The sequence below is a fragment of the Lotus japonicus genome, chromosome 4 (genome assembly GCF_012489685.1).
Source record: "Lotus japonicus ecotype B-129 chromosome 4, LjGifu_v1.2".
In the NCBI taxonomy this organism is placed as follows: Eukaryota; Viridiplantae; Streptophyta; class Magnoliopsida; order Fabales; family Fabaceae; genus Lotus; species Lotus japonicus.
Window position 1 is genome coordinate 1,221,413 of NC_080044.1, and position 24,492 is coordinate 1,245,904.

General features: G+C 35.2%; 3 protein-coding genes across 7 annotated transcripts; 2 read left to right on the forward strand and 1 right to left on the reverse strand.

The window, feature by feature from the left end:
- Positions 1 to 9,851: 9,851 nt before the first annotated feature.
- LOC130711603 (alkaline ceramidase-like) lies at positions 9,852 to 15,694 on the reverse strand. Of its 2 annotated transcripts, none has more exons than XM_057561289.1 (3): positions 15,545 to 15,694; positions 14,333 to 14,647; positions 9,852 to 10,760 (listed from the first exon to the last, which is right to left on the reverse strand). In XM_057561289.1, exons 2-3 carry the CDS (start codon positions 14,584 to 14,586, stop codon positions 10,247 to 10,249), a joined length of 768 nt encoding a protein of 255 aa, XP_057417272.1. In that variant the 5' UTR covers positions 14,587 to 14,647; positions 15,545 to 15,694; the 3' UTR covers positions 9,852 to 10,246. The 2 variants fall into 2 exon arrangements, with proteins under 2 accessions (XP_057417272.1, XP_057417273.1); XM_057561290.1 differs by lacking the exon at positions 15,545 to 15,694 and adding an exon at positions 15,243 to 15,437.
- A 1,823-nt stretch (positions 15,695 to 17,517) lies between these two features.
- On the forward strand, positions 17,518 to 18,682 carry LOC130710636 (uncharacterized). The gene is made up of 2 exons (XM_057559963.1): positions 17,518 to 17,911; positions 18,192 to 18,682. The coding sequence occupies exons 1-2, from the start codon at positions 17,518 to 17,520 to the stop codon at positions 18,680 to 18,682; spliced, it is 885 nt and encodes a 294-aa protein (XP_057415946.1).
- A 3,346-nt stretch (positions 18,683 to 22,028) lies between these two features.
- On the forward strand, positions 22,029 to 24,492 carry LOC130713854 (mediator of RNA polymerase II transcription subunit 11-like). Of its 4 annotated transcripts, none has more exons than XM_057563670.1 (4): positions 22,030 to 22,163; positions 22,979 to 23,054; positions 23,133 to 23,249; positions 24,117 to 24,492. In XM_057563670.1, the coding sequence occupies exons 2-4, from the start codon at positions 23,001 to 23,003 to the stop codon at positions 24,291 to 24,293; spliced, it is 348 nt and encodes a 115-aa protein (XP_057419653.1). In that variant the 5' UTR covers positions 22,030 to 22,163; positions 22,979 to 23,000; the 3' UTR covers positions 24,294 to 24,492. The 4 variants fall into 4 exon arrangements, with proteins under 4 accessions (XP_057419651.1, XP_057419653.1, XP_057419652.1 ...); XM_057563671.1 differs by having other exon boundaries at positions 22,056 to 22,246; XM_057563668.1 differs by having other exon boundaries at positions 22,029 to 22,163; positions 22,979 to 23,249.

Here is a 24,492-nt window from a genome sequence, read left to right on the forward strand (position 1 = left end):
TGGTTAAGGCTCCCCTTAATCATACGATGAAACTCGAAAATATTAATTTTTTTGAATTTCGTCTCCCATTCCAATGGTTAATACCTTTAAAATTCAAGAATTTCAACAAAAAATTGGAAATTTCAACCAACACTCAAAAATTTGCACAAATTTTAGCTTGAGAAAATTTGGTTAAAGCACCCTTTCATTATATGATGAAACTCGAAAAAATTGTTTTTTATGAATTTCGTCACCCATTCGAAGGGCTAATACCTTTAAAATTCAAGAATTTCGACTAAGAATTGAAATTTTCCACCAACATTTAGAAATTTGCACAAATTTTAGCATGAGAAAGATTTTTTAAATTTCTCCTTCATCGTATTACAAAGAGTGGAGAATTTTTTTTTTTTTTCGGATTTCGTCACTCATTTTATGGGCTACAACACCTTTAAAACACAGGAATTACGGGTAAAAACAAAAAAACTACACTGATACTAAAAAAATTCATAATATTAATCATCAGTTAAACTTAGTTAAAGACTCCCTTATTTCTACCATTAAACTCAAAAAGTTTAATTTTTTTTTATTTCACAACTAAATTCGTGGGCTAACACCTTTAAAACTCACGAATTTCTACAAAAAATTGAAAGTTTGCACCAACACTAAAAAATTTGTCCATATTTTACGTTGAGAAAGTTTGGTTGAGGCTCCCCTTAATCGTACGATGAAACTCGGAAATATTAATTTTTTTGAATTCTGTCACCCAATCCTAGGGTTAATAGTTAGGCTAAAAAGCACTTTTGGCCCTTGATGTTTCAAGTTTGTGCAAATTCTGCCCCTACTCTATTTTTGTCGATGTTTCTACCCCTCATGTTTTCAAACAGTGCATCGTCTACCCCTCAGTTAGTCAAACGTTAAAAAACTAAAAAAATGAGTTGATTTGGCTTTTTATTTTAATATTTTTTGGACCAGCCACGTTAAAATTACAAGTGAAATTGGAAAAAAGTGGCATGAGAGATTCAAACTCAAGACCTGTAAGTAGAAAAACATGCATTTAATGAGTTCAGTTACATACATAACTAATATATACATCAAACAAATTTAATTTATATCATTTCCTTGATCATCATCAACTTCATATACTCTTTTTCATCTCTCCAATCCACTCAGGAACCTCTCCTGAGAAAGCTTGACTCACGGAGGGATAGGCGGTGCAATGTTTGAAAACATGAGGGGTAGAAACGTCGACAAAAATATAGTAGGGGTAGAATTTGCACAAACTTGAAACATCAGGGGTCAAAAATGTTTTTTAGCCTAATAGTTAATACCTTTAAAATTCAAGAATTTCGACTAAAAATTAGAAATTTCAACCAACGTTAAAAAATTTGCACAAATTTTAGCTCGAGAAAATTTGGTTAAATCACCCTTTTATTAGATGATGAAACTCGAAAAAATTATATTTTATGAATTCCGTCACTCATTCCAAGGGCTAATACCTTTAAAATTCAAGAATTTCGACTAAGAATTGAAATTTTCCACCTTTAAAACTAACAAATTTTGACAAAAAATTGAAAATTTGCACCAACACTAAAAAAATTGTCCATATTTTATGTTGAGAAAGTTTGGTTAAGGCTCCCCTTAATCATACGATGAAACTCGGAAATATTAATTTTTTTGAATTTCGTCACCCATTCCAAGGGTTAATGCCATTAAAATTCAAGAATTTCGACTAAAAATAGGAAATTTCAACCAACACTCAAAAATTTGCACAAATTTTAAGTTGAGAAAATTTGGTTATAGCACCCCTTTATTATATGATGAAACTCGGAATTTTTTTTTTTGAATTCCGTCACCCATTCCAAGGGCTAATATGTTTAAAATTCAAGAATTTCGACTAAGAATTGAAATTTTCAACCAACACTCCGAAATTTGCACAAATTTTAGCATGAGAAAGTTTGTTTAAAGTTCTCCTTCATCATATTACGAAAAGTGGGGAATTTAATTTTTTTCGGATTTCGTCACTCATTCTATATACCTTTAAAACACAGGAATTACGGCTCAAAACAAAAAAACTACACTGATACTAAAAAAATTCATAATATTAATCATGAGCAAAACTTAGTTAAAGACTCCCTTATTTCTACCATTAAACTTAAAAATTTTAAACTTTTTTGGATTTCGCAACTAAATCCATGGGCACACCTTTAAAACTCACGAATTTCGACAAAAAATTGAAAATTTGCATCATCTTGTGTTTGTCATTTCATTTGGTGAAAAGTTATGATATATACACAACTCTCCACTCATTTTCACCTTCATTATATATATTTCTATTTTCTTTATCAATCAAATCACATATAACATCTTTATTTTCTCTCTTATTTCTTCATATCTCTCTCTTTTTTCACCTTTCCACACCTCAAAAATGAGGTGTGAAGATATAATTATTCTTTGGTGGATAATTAAGAACAAATCTAGGTTGTCAGGACGTGAAGGTAGAGAAGCTGTTTTGGGTTTTCAGTGAGTCCCCCTTAAAAAATGCCATGGACTATGCATTGATTAAAATGGATATTGGTTTCTATCCTCAACTTGGCCAAATAAATAAAGTCAGGCTAACAATACATATAACTGCAATAGTACTGATGAAATAAAATCCAACGAATTATATTGACTTAAACTTTCTTTTTGCCTGTAACAAAAAAAACTTTCTTTTTGCTAATTATGCCTGCAAATCGTATATTCTCTCAAGTGACCATTTATGAGATATTTCATCCATTAAAAATATTAAAAGAAAAAATATGTCTATAATTATATATGATTACAATGAAATAATCATATTACATGAGAGGATATATTCCCTACAAGCTCAGGAATTACTGTTACGCAATTTGTGTTGAAAATTCTTCGAGTGCAAGAAAAATAGAAATAAACAAATAAGTCACACATTGAGTAAAAACATCCATATATAAATTATCTTAAGGTTTTTTTTTTTTAAGATTTGGTGAACTTCACTATTGTGGCTTACACATCATCTAAGGTGGTTATAAAGTATAATATATCTATGATCATCTCGTTCTCATGCTATAATTGTGAGACATACCTCACATCTCTATTTGTCTTTTTTTATCTAAAAGAAAAAGTTCTGATTATATATATATATATTTTTATAATTATATGCATTTAAAAAAAATGATAACTTTTTTAGAATATTTGAAATAGTTACATAATAAAATATAACACTTTAAAGAAGCCCATCATAAAACTTTCTCATAACTTAAATGGACAATAGCTCTAATTAATGTCCACTTTAGTTCCCAAAACATAAATGGGGCAGGAAGGGAAGTGTGGGTGATAGGCATGTTAGATCATTGTAAGGATGAAGTCATAAGTTTGAATTCTAGAAAAGTCATTTATTGGAAGGAACCGCCACTTTATCTTGAGCAGTTTGACAACTGTCAACAATAAAAAAAGGGAGACATCGCATCATCTGTCCAAAGCTAAGTGCTTTCCCTTAGGTTTTGCATTCATCATAAGAACCAAACTACTGTTTCACGCTCTTTGAGAAATCTAATTAAAGTAGTTTTGAACTTCCAAGATTGTCTTTATTTTGGCATACACCATATATGCTTTTGTGAGTGAAAAACAAAGAAAAAATTGTGGTTATAAGGGCATTATTGTAAAAAAAAAAATTAATTCACCACAAACATCAAGTTAATTAGTTCTTATATATAAATGACCAAGATGCACCTTCAATTTAGTTCTTATATAAATAAGTAACATTTAGAAAAATTGATAAGACATAATTAATGCTCTCTTAAAATTAAAAAAGTAACTGATAAATAAGAATAAAAATACTTTCAAAGTAGTACTCCATCCGAACCAGAAAAATAGTTGTTTTTGACACTCTTCACATACACCCTTCGGTCACTATTATAAGCAAAAGTTAGCTTTTTAGATTCATTCAATAAATGATGTATGTGGTCATTAAAATGATCACATACATCATTATTAAATGAATCTAAAAAGCTAACTTTTGCTTATAATAGTGACCGGAGGGTGTATTCTAAAACATTTATAATTTTTTCTACCTATACACTCATTGAATAATTTTCTCTCACTCATCACCTTTCATATTAACCAATCACAATTCTTCTCTATCAACTACATTCTTCTATATCTAAGCAAAATTTAATGATGTACATAGTACTATAGTAAAATTAAATAAGGTTACTTTAGTAACATTATACTATTAATAATTGTCATCTTACTATTTGTGTCACAACCTTAAACAACACTTTTTGTGGAATAGAAGGAATAACAAATACTCATTCATTCCAAAACTATTGTTATTTTAACTTTTGTATTTTTTTCAAAATTATTGTTGTTTTATAAATTCAAAGCATTTCAAAACTATTGTTGTTTTATAAATTATTTTTGTTTTTTTCAAAATTATTGTTTTTAACTTTTGTCATTCCTGTGTTTTAAAGGTGTTAGCCAATAGAATGAGTGACGAAACCCGAAAAAAATTAAATTCCCCACTTTTCATAATATGATGAAGGAGAACTTTAAACAAACTTTCTCATGCTAAAATTTGTGCAAATTTCTGAGTGTTGGTTGAAAATTTCAATTCTTAGTCAAAATTCTTGAATTTTAAACGTATTAGCCCTTGGAATGGGTACGGAATTCAAAAAAAATAATTTTTCCAAGTTTCATCATATGATAAAGGGGTGTTTTAACCAAATTTTCTCAACCTAAAATTTGTGCAAATTTTTGAGTGTTGGTTGAAATTTCCAATTTTTAGTCGAAATTCTTGAATTTTAATGACATTAACCCTTGGAATGGGTGACGAAATTCAAAAAAATTAATATTTCCGAGTTTCATCGTATGATTAAGGGGAGACTTAACCAAACTTTCTCAACGTAAAATATGGACAAATTCTTTAGTGTTGGTGCAAATTTTCAATTTTTTGCCGAAATTCGTGAGTTTTAAAGGTGTTAGCCCATGAATTTAGTCGTGAAATCAAAAAAATTTAAACTTTTTGAGTTTAATGGTAGAAATAAGGGAGTCTTTACCTAAGTTTACTGAGGATTAATATTATGAATTTTTTTTAGTATCAGTGTGGTTTTTTTGTTTTTACCCGTAATTCCTGTGTTTTAAAGGTGTTGTAGCCCATGGAATGAGTGACGAAATCCGGAAAAAAAAATTAAATTTCCCACTCTTCGTAATATGATGAAGGATAACTTTAAACAATCTTTCTCATGCTAAAATTTGTGCAAATTTCTGAATGTTGGTGGAAAATTTCAATTCTTAGTCGAAATTCTTGAATTTTAAAGGAATGCCCTTAGAATGGATAACGGAATTCATAAAAAATAATTTTTTCGAGTTTCATCATCTAATGAAAGGGTGCTTTAACTAATTTTTCTCAAGCTAAAATTTGGGCAAATTTTTGAGTGTTGGTTGAAATTTCCAATTTTTAGTCGAAATTCTTGAATTTTAAAGGTATGAACTCTTGGAATGGGTGACGAAATTCAAAAAAATTAATATTTCCGAGTTTCATCGTATGATTAAGGGGATCCTTAACCAAACTTTCTCAACGTAAAATATGGACAAATGTTTTAGTGTTGGTGCAAATTTTCAATTTTTTGTCGAAATTCGTGAGTTTTAAAGGTGTTAGCCCACGAATTTAGTTGCGAAGTCAAAAAAAAAATTAAACTTTTTGAGTTTAATGGTAGAAATAAGGGAGTCTTTAACTAAGTTTTACTGATGATTAATATTATGAATTTTTTTTAGTATCAGTGTAGTTTTTTTGTTTTTACCCGTAATTCTTGTGTTTTAAAGGTGTTGTATCCCATGGAATGAGTAACGAAATCTGGAAAAAAAAAATTCCCCATATACCATGATTTTCATGTTTTGTGTGTGCAAATTGAAGTTGCTACATAGTTTCCTTGTTGAAAAGCCATGAAGGCCATTTCACTTATTTCAAAGTTATTTAGCTCCAATAATGTTTTGTTCACCAATCAATTCCACCTCTTGGGAGGTAGAGAAGAAATGAATAAGAAATAAGTGATATGATATGTGATGTAACAGGAAATGCAGAGAGAGATAGGAAGTAAAAATGAGTGGAAATGAGATGGAAGAGAAATGAGGTGTGTATAAATCATTACTCATGGAAAAATTTGGGTTAAATCACCCATGGTGAACCAATAATATTCAGGCTTAATCCTCAAATTGGTCCTTGTCTTTGAGTCGCCGTCTGATCTAAGTCCCTCACCGGAAAAATTTGTGCAAAAGGTCCTCATCATTGCAAAACGTATGGAGCAAGTCCTCGCCGGAGACCGGAGCTCCGGCGAGGGATGAAATGGCACGCTGACTGGGCTAAGTGTGCTGACATGGATTTTAAAATAAAAATAAAAATTACACATCAGGAAAATAAATTAATTTAAAAGCCCAAAATTAATTTAAAAACCCAATTTCACCATAAATTTATTAAAGCTAAAAAAACAAAAACTCATTAACTATAATTAAAAACAACAACTTTTTTTCCCAGATAAAAAATCCCTAATCTAGTAATCTGGAACGTTCTCACTCCAGAAACTCATTTCCAGAAATTTTCCAAAAGCCCCTCATTCAGATCCTCTCATCTCAACTTCCTCATGGACATACAATCTAACCTAACAACAACAACAATCGAACTCAGTTTCAATCGAATCCTAACCGCTTTCTCAAGGTCGAAATCAACAGAGGAAGACTCGATTCAATTTGGGGGTGATGAAAGGGTGAACCAAACCCTGGGCTTCCATCCAAGAGCCTTGCCCTTCCAGATCTGCGACTTAGATAAAGATGAAAGGGACCCAAAAGCTCGCTTTTGACGCTCTGAAAAAGCTCAACGTTGTGAAGGGAAGAGGAGAAATTCTGCAACGGACCAGGACGCGAGACGGTATTGCAGGAGCTTCAGGTTCCACTCCCGAGAGAGGGAAAAGAGAGGTTGCAGCTCTTGATCCTCATGAAGGTGAGGATGAATGACGACACCGCAAAGAGGAGGCGGCGGTGGCGCACAGATCCAGGGAAGACGATGATGGTAACGCTGGTTTCCATGGCTATGCAGATCCCTCCCTACAAGGTTGTGGATTTGCTTTCTTTTGGGTTTGTTATTGTGAAGATTCTGGGTTTTGTTCATACCATTTTTTCTCTTTATTAAATTAACAGTGCTTCGTGTATGTGTTTTGAGCTCGGTGGGAGGTTCCAAGGGGTGCTGATGCTGTGTTCGTTCCAGCCTTTGAATTGTGGTTGTTTGTTTCTTTGTTTTGTAACTCTCTGTCTTCTATGCTTTCTTTCTTCTTTTTATTGTCTTAGTACTGTACCTGTGTTGCCACCCCACATGAGTTTATTTCAAGATTTTGAATGTGATAAAGATGATGGGATAAAGATGATGAGATAATGAGATGAATGTAGTTGATTATGAGATAATGGGATCAAGATTCTGAATCGGTGATTTAGAATTGAGGTTAATTTTGGGGAAATTGGATTAATTTGGGAGGAATTTTTTTTTAAAATTAAATTAGGGTTAATTTTGTTAATTGATTTTATTTTTATTAATTAAATTAAAATTTCTTATGTGTAATTTATTTTTTATTTTATTTTATTTTTTTAATTCCACGTCAACTTCATTAATCCAGTCAGCGTGCCATTTAATCACTCGCCGGAGCTCCGGGCTCCGGCGAGGACTCGCTCCATACGTTTTGCAATAATGAGGACCTTTTGCACAAATTTTTCCGATGAGGGACTTAGATCAGACGGCGACTCAAAGACAGGGACCAATTTGAGGATTAAGCCTAATATTCAAGATAAGTGAAAATTCTAACTAGTATCTCAGATATTACTGGTCCACCTAGGACTAGGGTGATTTAACCTAAGTTTTTTTAGGGTCATTTAGACAATAATATAATTTGACAAAAAAACAAGGGTTAAGCGTCATATTGGTCCCTGTCTTTGTCTCGCCGTCTGATATAAGTCCCTCCCCGGAAAATTTATTGCATTAGGTCCTCTTCTTTGAAATATTTTTGGGGCAGATCCTCGTCGCAGGGCGGAGCTCCAGCGAATGCTTAAATGACATGCTGACTGGATTTAAAATGTTTATGTGGATTTTAAAAATAAATAAAAAATAAAAATAAATTACACATCATAAAATTAACTAAATTAAAACACATTACTAATTCTAACCTAATCTAATTAACAAAATTAATTTCTCCCCCAAATTAATCCCAATCCCCCCAAATTAACTCAATTCCTTTTGAATTATCCTCAGCTTCATCAATCTTACCATCAACCATCAATCTTCATCAATCTTCAAACCCAGAACCCCACCATCAACCATCAACCTTCATCAATCTTCAAACCCAGAACCCCATCATCAACCATCAACCTTCAACCTCACCCTCACCCTACTTCACCCCCCCCCCTCACCTTCACGGTCTCGCCCAACTTCAACCTCACCCTCACCCACCTGCAACCTCACCCTCAAGGCCTCACCATCACCCTCACCCACCTGCAACCTCACCCCCAAACCCTCACCCGAAACCCCACCCCTCACCCTCACCCTCACCCACCTGCAACTTCATCCTCAAACTCAAACCCCAACCCGCAAACTCACCCTCAAAAAAAATAAAAAATAAAAACAAAAAAAATAAAAAAATAAAGAGTAAATCAGGTTGAAATTCGAATTCGAAGAGATGCAGGAAGCGTAAAAGGAAGAAGATGAAGATGAATGATTGAAGGGAGAAGGAAATCGAAACCCTAACCTTCACAGCGGAGAAGAGAATAAATTGTTCTTCAAAGCAGATCTGAAGAGAAGAAGAAGAAAATTGGTGGCAAGCTCAGATCTGCGAAACCCAAAATCGATCCATGAGGATGGGAGAGGCAAGCTCAGATGTGGGTTTCATTGTTGAGCGTGGGTGCAATGAAGAAGAAGAAGAATGAAAGATGATGCTCGGATGTGTCACGATGGCTCCATGAAGAAGATGGGTTTCAGGTTGGGGTGAGGTGAGGGGGTGGGGGTGAGGTTGCGGGTTGGGGAGATCTGGGTCCTTTGATGATGAAGATGAAGGAGGAGGTGATGATGAAGCTCATTTCTGGGTGATGATTTTGTGAAGATGAAGTTAATTTTGGGTTAATTTGGGGAGGGGATAATTAGGTTTAAAAATCTGACTTGTAATTTGTTTTTTTTTTTATTTTTTTTTTTATTTATTTAATGCCACGTCACTTCATTAACCTTAGTCAGCATGCTATTTAAGCACTCGTCAGAGCTCCGCCCTCCGGCGAGGATCTGCCCCAAAAATATTTCAAAGAAGAGGACTCAATGCAATAAATTTTCCGGGGAGGGACTTACCTCAGACGGCGAGACAAAGACAGAGACCAATATAACGCTTAACCCCAAAAAAACAAAGTAAAACATATGTTGGAGTTCGTACAAAAATAATTTAGAAGCTCACTACCAATAAACAAATCTAAACTGCTAAGTATATTGCTTTATTATCAGATGTAGTACGTATGTAGGAGAAAAAACAGATTATAACATTGAAACGAATTTTTACATTTAACACCTCGAATATAAGCATATACACAACTTAAATAAGGCAATTTATTGCCAACCTTTTTATGTGTTTTTTTCTCCATGAAGGATATATCTAGAAGCTACACATAACTGGAGAATATGAAGCCAACATTCAACATTACCATCATCAGCGCCTTTCTAGAGACAAAGTTGCAATGAATTGGTGCCAAAGTTCCTCAATAGCACAAAACATGAGAATCCCAACTAGCTTTCAGAAGTGTATCATAAAGAGTACAGGTACATAAAATAATGCCAAAATCGCTGACTTCGGAAGAGAAAAATCTCCAATAGAAAACAACAGCAAACTGCATACTGTTAGTAATACTAAAAAATAAACCCAAAAAGGGTTACACAAGACATTACATGTAGAATGTGAGGAGGATTAATTCAACAACCAGTAAGCAAAATTATGTTTTCGGGTGTCATCACAAATTTAAAGCTAAGAAAAGTCCACGCTTAAGAGTACCACTGGCATAAATATGTTACAGGTCCTATTTCTAAGACGAAATATGTAAATAATCAATCATCACTTTTAAGCCAATCTAACCACACAAGTGAAGGGGAGAAAAGAGTAAGAGAACACAGGTTTGCTAACAGCTTATCTAGCCAAAATGTATCATGACAAAAAAAGCTTCCTTCTTTTCCCACGTATATCTGTCACTGGCTTTTTGATTTCTCAATCTTCACGTAAGGTAAAAACCCCATTAAATAAACAACTTTAGGAGACCATCCACGCTGTTGAGCACGGCAAAACATTAGGAATGTGTTTGCAAAGTAGGAATTGAAACCCATGAAAACATGCCACAAAGCATGACCCTGAGGGTTGAAAGGCAAACGGGAAATCTCCTTGCAGAAAACACGATCACTGAACCCAAACAAACTGCCAAAGACAAGAGTGCCTACAAATAGCTTTGCGAGCCGCTTGGCAGTAACATCTTGAGTGTAAATGTAGTATTTGTACATCCTGGGAACGCAGAGGAGGCATAGAATGATATAATGCACTTTGAAGCCAATACCAAAATTGAGCACTGAATGGGCAATGGCAAAACCAGCACCATACAGAAAGAGGAATATGGGCATTGTACTGCGGTAATGCCAATCTGGAGAGTAGAGGATGTATATGTACAGCAGCACCTCCCATACCATAGGAGTTTCATCGCCTTGCTGTTGCCTAAATTAAAGCACAACATCTGAACAATAAATAGTCATCCAAAATAGACACATTGAATTTATTGATGAACAAACTAAATATTCAAACAAACCATTTTTATAAGGGACACACACTTAGCAACATAGTCGTGCTTATTTAACAGAAGAAGAATATAAATGAAAATTAATCCTTAGCTTATTTAACAGAAGAAGAATATAAATGAAAATTAATTCTTATCATACATGCATTAAAGCTAAAGAATTATTTTCTCAAGGTGAATAAATAAGTAACTTAAGGAGTGTTTGTTTTCCTGTTGGTTCCATCTTTAAAGTTCATTCGCATCATTCCGACACAAAAAGTCTAATGGAACTGGGAGGGTATATTGGAAATAGCGTACGCTAATGTTTATAAGATGTTGCAAAGATACATTTAGTCCCTAAAATTAACATCCATCTACATCTAGTCCAGAATTCATTGAAGTGGATAAGTTGTCACCTAAATTTCTAAAACTCGTATGACGTTAGCCTCATGTATCTCCCTTTAGCCCCAAAGAACAACAAACTTGATACAAGTTTTGTAAAGAGCTAACTCAAGTGCATGAAATAAATTCAAATGCTAAACTGCACGCGAAGGAAAATTTTACCGAGTTTCCTATTTATGCTATTATAAAGCAGCAAATAAAACGTGACAGTATAAGTAGTTAACTAGTTATGTATTAGGAATATATGCTGTAATCGTGTCTAAAAGAAGTTGCAGGCGTTAATAGCAGTTTTGGGCAATTTATGATAGGATTTATGCAGTTATGTATTAGCCCGTTAGGAATATATGTTTTAGGTATAATAAAAAAATAGGGTGTGTTGTAAGTGTTGGACTCTAGGCCAGCTCTATGTAATTTCTATAATTTGGTTTGATTCAATTTTATTTCTCTATCATTTTTGTCCAATCAGCCGGATCAAAGAGATGAGAATCCGGAGGGCTGAGGTCAATGAACTCATCAATCAACCATGACTACAGTGACGGATAGAATGGATCTCTTGGACAAGAAACCTTAAGGAAAAGAAGACAAAATTGAGAGCAGACTTTTGGATGAAACGTTGAGGCACATGGAGGACAAAATCGGAAAAAAAATTGAAGTCAACCAAAAATTTAACTATGACTGGTTATCACAAGTACACCTATGTACATTATAACTACCAAAAAAATTACATTAAAAATAAGGAGGTTCAAAATCCGACTTATATCTGTAAGAAATTTTAACTATCTTAACTAAATCCAGAAACAAACTATCCATTCTACTATACCAGAATTAACACTGTATATATATATATATATATATATATATATATATATATATATATATATATATATATATGAAGAATTTGCAATTTCAACAAGCTCACTAGTACCGAAATGGTTCAACACTCAAACATATAGTTATCAGTTACTTATAGTCACAAGTTCAATCCAGTATGCAAGAGCAGACCCCATTGGTGGAAATGAAAAGGATGGCCACAAACACAGAAGCATGGAGACAACAAAAGAGTAACTAAACACATATTCAACACTTCATAGAATTTTCAGTTTCAGTGACTCCTATCTCCATTTAACAATTTTTGAATTTTCATACAGTTAAAGATGAAAATGGAACAATGATTAGATAAGTTAGAGCATTTTATTATTCTACAATGACAAATATTCACTATTAAGAAATCGATTCTCTCTATTGACTTAAGATTTGTGCTTTATGCTACTTTTACACATTGTATTAATCTCTATATATACCATGTCATACTAATATCCATGCTTTCTAGATATGCTAACAGTACACTATGTCATGTCCATATAAAGGCTTCATATCCTAACATTATTTATAAATTTTACATATTTCTTCAACGCTGAAACAAAAAACTGTTGTCATATAGTCACCACATCATGGGGTGCTAGGATTGGAGCAAACCACCATCAGACAAGCATGACATGGTGGGTCCTATGTGGTGGCAAATGTCAGCTGCTTGTGTCACGGTGCATGGTAGTTCAAGGCAGAAATAGCGATTTTGACTTTTATAAAGACATTTTTTAATATTTTCAAAAGCAAACTATGAAATCCCTAGACTGTGCAACCACTATCACATTCAATGACCTCTGCAAACTGAACGAACTCCACATCAATTATTTGAACCACCCCATCCATCTCCAATGAATGAGCCATGTCTAAATCAGAGTGGACTTCGTTCTCCATCTGATAAGAACCTTGGGAGAACCACACCACAAAAGCTAGCTGCTGTAGTTGGAGAGCCCAAGGCCTTATAAACCCCACATTAGAATCCCATACTTCCAATGTGAGACTCAAGTCCCATACCTTGCAATGGGGTCCTAACATCCCACCACGCTCCGCAGCCCCGGCGCCCACGCGGGCTGGCTGTGCACTAGCCCCACGACTAGTCCCGAGCGAACACTGCAATGCCGGCGTCACCACCCGCGCCGCTCGTTTGCAGCTCAGAGACATGGTGGAAGGCTCTGATACCATTGATAAGAACCTTGGGAGAACCACACCACAAAAGCTAGCTGCTGTAGTTGGAGAGCCCAAGGCCTTATAAACCCCACATTAGAATCCCATACTTCCAATGTGGGACTCAAGTCCCATACCTTGCAATGGGGTCCTAACATCATCTGCATATCCTCACCACTGTTTTGATCTTTGATCCTCTCAACTAACATCTCTGATATGTGTGCCTTGCTTATCACTGTTCTCTATGATTTTTTGTTCCTTTTATTCCCACAATTATTTCCTCTCTATTGTCAACTCTCTTGTTATTAATTCCTCTCTCCCTGTCTCACTTTTTTTGGATAGAGGTTAGCTGTTCCTGAGTCTGTACCTGTGTTATTTCACTTACTTTCTCTCTGCTTTTTCATTTCCAATTGTTCTCTTATTGTGCAGATTTAACCTCTGAACCTCTTAAGTTATGACAAGATCTCTCAAGTTAGCAATACTTATAAATTACTTCCTAGGCTATGTTTCTAATTTATTGCCTTTTAAGTACGTTATTAGTATTACTATTCCATTCAGCAGTATAATATGTGTATATTTTATAGCTCTATGCTTCGGCCATAGGCCGCAGCACCATCTGCCACATCTGTATGGCAAAACTTTGGCTTTCCACCATCCACCATTGACATCATTAGGGAGTTTATGTTCCCATTGTAAGGGTGTAGAATATAGATAAATTTAAGTTGCATGATAAAGAATAAATAAAAATGTGATCTTTGTAAGGTAAGAGAAAGTGACACTAAATATTCATTTATATGAAGATCAAATGAGCCATGTGAATAAGAAAAGCTGTAGACATATGGACAGATTAATGGTGATAAAAATCCATGCCCCTTGACAATATGGGTCCAGAGTACAGTAATATATCTCTTGCAAACACCTTAACTCTGAATTCTTCAATTATGTAACAAACAGTTCTATCAAATGCCAACTTCATTTTTATCACGCCAAGTAATTTGAAATAAAATGAAACCAATCAGGAAAGCAAAGACAAATTCACACAAATGAATGGAAAAAGAAGTTAAAGATAAAGATCAATACTTACACACGCTGCAGTGTGGCATGGTACACCATGCTTCCAATGGCAAGTGTCATATTTGATAGGTGAAGAACACTGAATCTTTTCTCAAACCGTTGCCATAATGCATTTATAAGACCAATGAGAGCCAAAAGAATTGTCGGAACATTGGATATAGTGTTATAGAATTCTGCAATGTAAGAGGAATGTGCATAATTTGTTTCACAACACTCTTTGGTAGATGTGACTGGACCCCAGAAGCTAGACAAAGTTTCTGCCATCCTCCTCTACAGCTCGGAGGTTTTTTTACCTATATTTCGGAGCTTCAGAAGTAAAATAGTCCTGCAAGCCGCACAAGCGAAAACCCAAATCAATCGCACAAATTTTTTTTAAGGGATAGAGACAAAGCAATTAAGGCAAGCAGTACACATAGATCGCATACGGGAACATGTCGTATCGCAATGAAAGCATGATAAATGTATAAAGTCAACATAAAATGAAAAAACTAGCTCAAGTGCAAACATGGATGCAATTCAATGACAGCGGAACCGTAACGTATTCAGAATTAACAGTAGAAACCTACAGAACTCTACATTTGGATCCTTGCCTGATAACAAAAACTAAAAGCAAGAGAAAAAATCTCAAATCCCTAAAACTGAAGAGAAAAAAAAAGTTGAAAATACCTACTGAGATTTGGAATTTTCTTTTTGCTGATATTAAAAGCGCAGACACGCACGAAATCTAAAGAGGTATTAAATTCTTAATTAACACACAACAAAGCACACGCACGCGATCAAATGTCAAATCCAAAAGGAAAAAAAGCAGAATCAATGCAATTGATGAAATAGCGAACAAGTTGAACTCTGCATGCCCTAATTGAACGGGAGCGATATGGATTCAATGTGAAGTAGCAAATAGGATGAAAAGTATGAAATACCAGTGCTATTTTCCATTTATCTCGAGGCAAAAATGGATTCAAGGTGAAGTGAATCGAACAACGAATCTCGGAGGGGGGGTAGATTTGTTAATCGGCAAGTGAAAAAGGGGGAATTCAATTGTCAGAGTAGGGGAAGAGAACAATTAGGGTTAGGGTTAGAAAAATAGTGAGAGAGAAAAAGTAAAGAAGCAACAGAGAGAATGAGAGAGTGGAAGGAATTGAAGTTGGAGTTTGGAATGTAAATAGAAGCAACATTGCATTGACATTGGAAGGTGAAGTGAGGAGAGAAGAGTGAATCGAACCTGAATGTGATGGCGATGGCGATGGCGATGGCGATGGCGATGCGAGTGGTGGTGAACGCAGGCACCGGAGGAGCGGCAGAGGTAAGGCAATGGGACAAAACCGATGTGATACTAGTAGTATAACACTATTATTATTATTATTATTATTATTATTATTATTATTATTATTATGCTACGCTCAATCTCGATTCTCGTCCCTTGTTCAAAATTAAATTGAAACTGCGTGTGATAATATCATAAATATACCCGGGTTCGGATTCTATCAGGCCTCAAAATATTGGATTGGGCCCAATATTCACTCAAACTAGTCCAACTTGATAACCATAAAAAAAAAAAAGTCTATTGCTTTCTTCACGAGGGTGGTGTTCATTTCACATTCCAAAATTACCTTGAGTAGGAGTTTGATGGAGGATATTGTTGAAACTTGTGTTGATGGTAGTTGGATATGAGGTAGAGATAGCATGGATGGTGGAGGCATTATTTGTGATCTTACGAAAAGATGGTTGTCTGGGTTCTCTGACTGCTTTGGTAGGGGGGTTCATTTCATGCGGAGCTGCTCGCGGTAGAGAGTGGTCTCCTTCTTACATGTGGGTTAAGATATATGAAAGTTGTTTGAGCTTATAATTGCAAGGATGATGTAGATATCTTGAGTAATAATAATGATACTAATGACTATTGGTTGGAGAATGTTATACTCAGGGTAAAAGACATAGTGAATAGTATTGCAGTGTTAGATTCAGATATATTTCTTGTGGTCATAACACAATGATAGTTGCTTAAGCTTACCAAGCTTCATGGAAAGGATCTCATATACGCATTTGAAAATTTACTCATTCTTTAGTTATTTCTTTTTGTGTTAAGGCTTGTTTAGATAGTCTTGTGTAATAATTTTTCTAAGTGTAATAAAGAAAAACAATTGTGTTGTGAGTCAATTGATTGTTTTGTAGTGCTCTATTTCTATTATCCCTTGAAGAGCACCAAAAGCAAATGTACAATTTTGGTTGTAGATGAACTCTAGCGGGTTATAAGAGGGGTTAGGTATGAAGGGACCTAAAATTTCTCATAATTTTGGTTCTCCCCAAATATTAGGTTTTGGAGAGGAAGAAAGATGGATTTGAAACATTTTGGTTAAGTTGACTAAAATATCCTCATAACTACTCAACCAATAATCACATGTAAGGTTATAAAAGTAAATTCTCTTATCCCTTCCATGAAAATGTCTCACATCCTCTAGCAAAATTACAGTATATAAAAGTTTTTATTAAACAAAAGTAAATGATAGATATTATATTTAGTACATCCTTTTATGTAATTGTAAGGAGTCTTTTTTTTTTGATATTGTGGAGGGCTTAAAGCCCACTGTAAGGAGTCCTTTAAACTTGAAGGTTGAACTACGCGCATGAACCAACCTTATCTTGCATATAAAAAATGTATTTACAAGTGTGAAAACATATATTGCTACTTGCTAGCACTTATTGATATTACATTGAACAATTTAACCACAAACGGAGTTACTCCTTTTATTTCTTTTCTAATGTGATTTTAAAAGGATTTATTTATTTGTAGTTTGATAATTTAAAAATAACATTAATTAATAAGAGGGAATATTTATGGAGAAATTAGTATATTAATTGAAGAAGTAATAGAAATTAGAAGTCGTTACCAATAAATAATATTGTCTACATCCATCTGTATGTGACTTAAAAGATAATTCGACAAACTGAACCTAGACGCTTTTGGATGTTGGGTTCATCGAAAAAAAGTCGTAATTTGGACTACATTCACGCTGCAGTTAACCCATAAATTCTCCAATTCTCAATTTTTATCTATAAATATGAGGCTTTCCGTTGTTGTGATTCTTATCCATCTTCTTCTTCGTGTCATCTTTTTCTCTCCAACGTCACATTTCACCATTTATTTCAATTTTCAACACACATTCATAACCCCACACCTACCGTTCTTATCCATTAACCATGGCAAGGAATACGATTCCGACGAGTTTTCAGAGGGTGGCGGCAGCCTTTGACGCTGACATGAAACGCGTGAGGCCTTGCGATAGCACCGAATACTCCTCCTCAACTGATTTATCAGATCTCGTGAAATCGTTCATGGAGAAGAATGATCATAGAGAAGGCGAAGGCGAAGATGTTGAGAATTTGGATTGGTTCGATGATTCTGACAACGACAAATTGGAGACGTTGAAGGAGATTTTTGCTGGTGGTGAAGGTGATGATGATGATGATGCCTGCAAAGAAGAGATTAGGAGAGAAGCTGAACTCGCATGGAGTCTTGTTGGGGAAGACACCTCCTTGCCTGGATTCAAACGTCTCTTCATGTCTCGCTTGCGTGAAAGAGGTTTTGATGCTGGTAATTACTCATTTACCCTTACCCTGCTGTTCTAGGGTTTTAAATCGGAGTTTCGGTTGTCAGCTGCGGAATTGCGGACAAATGCAGTTTATGTGTCCACAATTGCGATGACTGTTCATACAAGACTCCAACTCATTACATTGTGTCCGCAATTGAATGTAGTTGATGCATCCCAATTGCGGCGGCAATTGCGATTACCGATGATAATATAAAATTTTGCTAGTCTTCGTTAGTTTAGTTGATTTGTTTTGATTAACTTATTTACTTTTAATTATTGTAGGGCTTTGCAAATCTAAGTGGGAAAAAAATAGAAAATTCCCGGGCAGTGAATATGAGTACATTGATGTGAATTTCGTCGGAAGCCGCTACATTGTTGAGATTTCCCTTGTTGCACAATTTGAAATAGCTCGTCCCACAAATCAATATTCTGCTTTACTTGATGTGTTCCCTCATGTTTTTGTTGGTAAAGTTGAAGAGATGAAGCAGGTTGTGAGGGTAATGTGCAGTGCTATTGAGGAGTCTATGAAAAGCATGGATCTGCATATACCTCCTTGGAGGAGAAGTGGATACATGCAAGCCAAGTGGTTTAGTTCTTACAAGAGAACAATTGAGTCATCTGTTGGTGCTTTTTCCACTAGGAGGCCTATTGGATTTGATGCAAGAGTAGTGAAATCATACAAATGCAGGGATGATTATGGGAGTAAGGATGCTTTCAGAGCCTGTCAATTGACTACTGGATTTGATACAGATGGGCTTGGAATGCAATTGTAGTATATTGTTTTTTTTTAAGTCGCATTGTATATTGTTTTTGGTGTTAGAAAGTTGCATAAAAAATGATTTAGAAAATTGATGATAACATATAATTTAGGGTTATATATGTTTATTTCCCCTTAGTAGTGTAGGGATAGTGACCGGAAGAATTTTGTATGTACCTGAGCAAAAAAATAAATGAAAAACACAAAAAACATATAGTTTAGTTTTAAATATCTTTTTTGTCTCTATATTTATAGTGGGATTTAGTTTTCGTCCCTAAAATTGCAAAAACATCTTATCAGATGAGGTTGGTTGGTGCTTTTTCCACTAGGAGGAAAAGACTTGGTGGTTGGGCTCCTTGAAGGAAACATATAATGGATACAAATTGGTGGTTGTATTATCTGTGGACAGCTTGGTTTTATTTGCATGGATTCATTGGTTGGTGTATAAACTTCAGCACGGATTGAAAGCTGGGTTTGGGGTGGATTACTAGATTCCTTTGTAAACCTCCTTGAAAATCCTCTTGACTTTTCAAAATTAGTATTCTTTTTCCTTTCTAGGTTTTTCCAAGAGGGTTTTATCCTAGTAAGGTTTTAATGAGGCTAGTTTTGTTAAGTCTATTTTCAAGTTGGTATTAGGTGGGTAGTTTCATCATTATTAGGGCCTTTGTTTTTGTACTTGTTAGTTCTTAGTTTATCTCTCTTTCTCTTCTTCTTTCTCCTTGTATTGGGTTGAAGTACCCGTTGTACTTCTATTCAATATAATTCTGATTGCCTATCAAAAAAAATATGAGGTTGTCTGTGTGTTCGGCCAAGCCTAGCAACACGCCCACATGTTTATGTTATATTAAAATCAAACTTCAAATTCGTCCTCATCATTTAAATAAAAATCAAAATTGGTGATAATTAAGTGTTATTCATCACCTTCATGTTATTCATCTTCTTTAATGTCTAATTCTTAATCCTAATCCCCTAAGTTAAATCTTCATCTTCTTAAAATATTTTCAAATCTTCATCATTCTTCTGTCATATTCGTCCTCCACAAATATTAAATAAAGAGATAGAACCATCGGCATTCTCCTCCTCCTTCTCTTTATATATTCCATAAGTAAGTGTATACCCAGAATTACATTAATGTTATTTGTTGTCACACTCACTGTTAATGAGAAAGAAAAAGGTAAAAATATAATGTGTTATGAAAAAAAGAAAGTGATAATAATAGAAAGCGAGTGTAAATAAAATAGAAAAAAAACAAGTGTTTGAATTTGTTGTTTTTAATTTTCAAGGAAAAAAAAAACCAAAACGTCGTTTTTCATTTTCAAGCATCGCCGCCACCACCATCACTGTCATCTCCCCACCACTACCGTCATCGTCACTGCCACCACCTTTTCACCACCATCGTCATCTTCGATGCTACCACCTACATCGCCACCATTACCACCACGTCCATTGTCAACACCGCTGCCATCACCATCTCTATCACCATGGAAATCGCCTATGCCACCACCACCAACCAATGATGAAAAGTGGTGATGAAGGAGGTGGGGTAGTCATGGTGGTGGTAGCGGTGGTAGTGGAGGTGGTGGTGGTAATGACGACACTGAAGCACAAAAAGTGAAGGTGGTAGTGGCGACAATGGTAGCAATGGTGATTGTGGTGGTGGGGTTAGGGGTGGCAGTGGGCTAACGACGATGGTGATGACAAAAGTGATGACAGTGGTAACATGCTTTTGTTCCTTGTAGTGCTCTGGCGACAATGGCGGTGGCGGAACTAAATGGTCCTTGGAGATCGAAGATGGATTGTTTCTTATGTGTGTGAGGAAATTAGGAGAGACTTGGCGGAGCATGGTCGGTGGCTTGGGGCTGCAGATCCAAGAGTGGCAGACGCGGGCTTACTGGAAGCCACCTCCAAGTGGGTTTGTTTCTTGTATCGTGGATGAGGCATGTAACCATGTTCAACATCATATGGGAATGGGGGGTCTTGTTCGTGATTCCACAGGGGCCCCGCCTTGGAGGTTTTTATGCGGGTGCTGGTAGTGGGGATCCCTTTTATGCAGAACTACAAGCTTTGTTGTTGGGTTTGAAGTTTCTCTGGCGTCACAATTGGAAGAAGTTATATGTGGTGTCGATTGCCTGGAGTTGGTTCGAGCAGGGAAAGGTCATTATGATTTTCATCAATATGGTAGTTTGTTGATGGACATTCATCTCTTGCTTTCGCGAAATTGGCAGGTGAAGATTTATCATGTTCCTCGTGAAGGGAATGCACTGACAGATTGCCTGGCAGGTCTTGGGGCGAGATTGCAATGTGCGACGACTGATTTAGTTTCTCCTCCGGCGGCGTTGTTGCCACTTCTTAAGGAGGATTTGTTTAACTCGTAGTTTCGTTGTTTAATTTTCCTATTTACCAAAAAAAAATGAAGTTCAAAAAAAAAAAGAATTTGGAAATTGCAATTACATCCGAGAAATCACCCTTTCAAAGCTCATCTCTCACCTCTCGTCAAACACACTTGAACCTCAATCCACCGCTACACCCAAAACACGTCCCTGTGCCGCTGTCTTCCGCCGTCCGCCGCTCAAATCTCTGTCGTAGCTCTGGTATCCGATCTTGTAGGTCATAGAAAATGTTTGCATTCATGTTTTTATAGTTTTTGTTTTAGTTAATGGCTTCAATTGCTTAGTTAGCCCGCATTTGATTCCTGTTGTTTAACTAATTTCTCTTCTCTTATTGTGTATGCAATTTGCTCATCTTTATATTGAATTTTATTTGGTTCTGAATTCTGATAAACTAGAGCTTATTGTATATGATCTCAATTTATGAATAGTTGTGACCTGATGTTATTTAATTAAACCCTAAACTCTCTTTGTTACTGCTAAATTATGCGATTTAAGCTATAAATTATGAAGTGTGCTTTTGATAGCTATTAAGGTAGTGTTTTGCCCAACTTATTTTTGACTTTTAAGTTACTTTTAAAATAAGTTGGGCCAAACACAATTTTAAAAAAGCTCTAAAATTTTAAGTAACTTATTTTTTATAACTAAAATAGAAATAAGTAACTTTTTAGAAAAAAGTTATGGAGAGAGTTTTTACTTAAAAGTAACTTATTAGTCTCTCACCTCCCACCATTTTCGATCTCTCCTCCCGTTCTCACAGGGGAATTGAGTTTGGTGCCCCACCCCTTAGGCTTTGCACCCCACTTTATTAAATACGGAATTTAAAGTTCCGTATCAATATGGAAAATAAAATTCCGTATCTGTTTTAGTATATAATGAGTGGTTGAAAATGTGACACGCATGCTTAAATACAGTACGGAATTTTAAGTCCCGTATTCAATAGGGAGAATACGGAATTTTAAATTCCGTATTTGATAAAGTGGGGTGCCAAGCCCCATAGGTGGGGTGCCAAACCCAACTCCCTTCTCACAGCAGTAGCCGTGCGTTTTTGTTCTTTCATCGTCTCCTTTCTTTGCCCGCAAATCTCCTCTGGTTCTCACGCCGGTAGTCGTACGTTTCTGTTCTTTCAACTTTGTCTTCAACTCTTCATCAATTCATCTTCTGTTCGCCCTGTATTTCGTCGTCGTTACGAGGTGGATTATATGCATAGTCGATTTTTGGTGGGGTGTTGTGAGATTGCAGAGTTCAACTTCATCAATTCATCCTTGTTACTCTGTTTTCCCCTGTTTTCTCCAGGAAAAATCTTCATTAATTTTTCCTGGTTTCAGACTTTGAGTCTCTGTTTAAACTTTTGAACTTTGTTTCAGACTTTCTTTTGAAGTAAGAATGCTAAAAATAAGACAGAATTAGAAGAGAATGGCAAAGTGAGATGGGTCATGCCATGGTGTTAGGATTAGTCGTGAACTCTGCAGGCAATGTTCACAGGGTCCTCTTCACCTTTTTCTTTTTGTAGTTTTTTTCTGGTTTTAAAATGAAATTAACATGATATAAAAGAGGTTAATTTTGATGGATTTTCCACATAAATTATCATGTTAGTGAGTGCTTCATGGATGAAAAATGTTTCTGATGTTGTTTATAGATGAATGATATCAACTTTTGTATATATAAGCTTGCATACCAACTGTTTGATAAAATGTTTAGATGAGTATATATGAAAAGACATTCATTATTGATCAAACAAATTTTAACTTAAAAGTTACATTTAAGATATTAAAATATGAAAACCACCAAACAACTTTAGCTTTATTTTTAAAGCTCTTATTTTTAACTTTAACTTATAAGTAACTTTTAAGTTCTAAAAAAGCTGGGCCAAATGCTACCTAAGTCTTGCTCATGTTTTAGTCTAATAAAAATTTGTTGTACAGACTTGTACTAGAAATAACATCCATGGATCCGCAGGGCCAGACAACTTCTTTGCAGCGACTTCAGAATGTGGAAAAGGTAAATTTTCATAGCATTAAGAAGAAGCAATGTTGCTGGCTGTTTGTTCTAATTGATTTTGTTCTTGGTGATGTGCAGAGAATTGTCAAGGTTTTAGAGCTTGCAGGAGGAGTTATGGATGAGCTTGCAAGCCCACTTGGTCCTCGGAAAGATGTGGTCCAAAATCACTGTCTTGAATTCATGCAATTAATCAAGGTTTTTGTCTCTCAGAAATCAATTTATTATTTTGTCTATCAATGATTTAATGTATGGTAAGAGGGGTTTGTTGTTGTTTAATGTATGGTAAGAGGGTGGCATTATAGGTTTAAGTGCCCGAAAAGGCACACACTACCGAAACTGCACTATTATAACTTCAAATATTATAGTGGTTCATTTTAGCAGTTAACATAATATAAAGATGAACACCAGGTATTTCATAACAATAAGAAGTTTAGATTCATCTGGTTATAACACCACATATATTACTTGAAACCAACATTTCTCTGAGCTGGATAGAGTCTGAACTGTGATATCCCCATACATAGATGTCTTTCATCACATGATTCCAAACTTATGTCATTAACTGTAAGATCTGACTTTTAACATTTGAAGTTACTTTAGCCATACTGCCATAGTGGCTACTTATGTTCCCTTATAGTGTATATATTTTGTATTGGCTTATGTGATAAAGACCAACTCCATTCATTTAAAGTTACTTCCTGCTATGTGTGTGTAATTGGTGCAAAGATGCTTTTGTGTGGAATGTATTTGGAATATTACTTTTAGAAAAATTAGCTGTGTTAGGCAATGCTTGCTAAATTTTAACTAGAATGAGTTTTGTTTCGTTAGAATGGTACTATGACTTAAATTAATTGAATGTGGAGTGGTGTGTTTGTGGCTTTTTGGTGTAACTATAACCCTTTTCCATTTCTTCCTGACTGTCAGCTAGCTTAGTTTCAGCTAGTGAAATGATGCTGTAAAATTCAGCTAGTGAATAGAACTGTGTACTTATGATCAATGACCATGTTCTTATTTTGGTTCATCATCATGAATTTGATTTTTCCCCCTTTGTAAATCTTTTAGGACATCCAGGTGGCGTTGCGTGATGAAATCAAAAGTGCTTGTGAATATCGCCCTTTTGAGAAATGTGATTATGGTTCAAGAATAGCCAATGAGATTTGTTACCAGAAGGTGGAATTTGTCATGTCACAATTGGATGCCATGAAACAAACTATAGATGAGTATCATGCAGCAGTCTGAAATGATGTAGTTTAGTTCCCTTTTGGAAGCCAGTTCTACGTCCTGGTTTAAAAATTCAGTGATTTGAGGTTTCTTGATACAGGACAAGTTGTTTATGGATAATAGAAGATAATAAATTCGAAGAGATTTTCTACTATTTGCTTCTCACAATGCTTGTATGACTTTCTTTTTATTTAGTTCATGGACTATTTGGACAATA

Coding starts and splice junctions, on each gene's coding strand:
- LOC130711603 (XM_057561289.1), bottom strand. CDS start 14,586: ATGGCAGAAACTTTGTCTAGCTTCTGGGGTCCAGTCACATCTACCAAA. Junction 10,761..14,332: donor CATGCCACACTGCAGCGTGT/GTAAGTATTGAT, acceptor GCTTTAATTTAG/GCAACAGCAAGGCGATGAAA.
- LOC130710636 (XM_057559963.1), top strand. CDS start 17,518: ATGGCAAGGAATACGATTCCGACGAGTTTTCAGAGGGTGGCGGCAGCC. Junction 17,912..18,191: donor TGAAAGAGGTTTTGATGCTG/GTAATTACTCAT, acceptor TAATTATTGTAG/GGCTTTGCAAATCTAAGTGG.
- LOC130713854 (XM_057563668.1), top strand. CDS start 23,001: ATGGATCCGCAGGGCCAGACAACTTCTTTGCAGCGACTTCAGAATGTG. Junction 23,250..24,116: donor AATTCATGCAATTAATCAAG/GTTTTTGTCTCT, acceptor TAAATCTTTTAG/GACATCCAGGTGGCGTTGCG.